At 55.3% G+C, this 584-nt stretch overlaps 1 protein-coding gene across 1 annotated transcript in view; it reads left to right on the forward strand.

The window, feature by feature from the left end:
* The window catches only part of EMH_0088000 (Helicase conserved C-terminal domain containing protein, related), a gene marked incomplete at both ends in the record, with an annotated part of 2,552 nt that extends 2,113 nt beyond the window's left edge, over positions 1-439 (forward strand). The window contains 2 exons of the mRNA XM_013501231.1: positions 1-60; positions 239-439. Coding sequence (XP_013356685.1) covers positions 1-60; positions 239-439 — 261 coding nt within the window. The remainder of the gene's footprint in view (positions 61-238) is intronic.
* Between the last annotated feature and the right edge of the window lie 145 nt (positions 440-584).

The following is a 584-nucleotide window of genomic DNA, read 5'->3' on the forward strand; positions in this document are numbered from 1 at the left end:
TTACGGAAAAAAGGGGTAAAGTGCTCTCTGATCACGGGTCCTTTGAAGATCATAGATACAGTGAGCAAACGTTCAGCCACATTGATGGCCCCAGCTTGGAGGCGGTTCATGGCTTTCGTTGGGGTTCCCAGCCAGCGGTGGACTGCTGCTTCCGTGGAGTGCAGAGCAGTTCGGTTCCACCGATGGTGGTCGTGCATTTCTGTCCTTTTGGTGCTGTTTTTGCTTGCGGTTATTGCAGGAAGCGACTCACGTGTGCAGCACAGTAGAGGCTGCGCCTTTAGATAAGGACTTTTCCGTTGGGGTTATCGACGAAGTGCAACTATTGGCCGACCCCCAAAGAGGGCCCGCGTGGACCAGAGCGTTCTTAGGCCTCAGGGCACGTACTCACCTGCCTCTACGAATGTTGCTGCTGGCGCTGCTGGTGCCTTCCCTTGCGTGATTGCTGCTGCTTTTGTTCGAGCTACGGCTTGTGCTGAGGCAGGTGCATCGATGTTCCGTTCTAGCTGCAGAAGCCGGTCTGTGGGCGGTACTGCTGTTGCTTCTTCCGAGGCTTCGGGTACAAATGCTCCAACTGCCGCAGCTAT

The sequence above is a fragment of the Eimeria mitis genome, genomic scaffold, assembly GCF_000499745.2.
Source record: "Eimeria mitis Houghton genomic scaffold, Emh_scaff6540, whole genome shotgun sequence".
NCBI classification, from domain to species: domain Eukaryota; phylum Apicomplexa; class Conoidasida; order Eucoccidiorida; family Eimeriidae; genus Eimeria; species Eimeria mitis.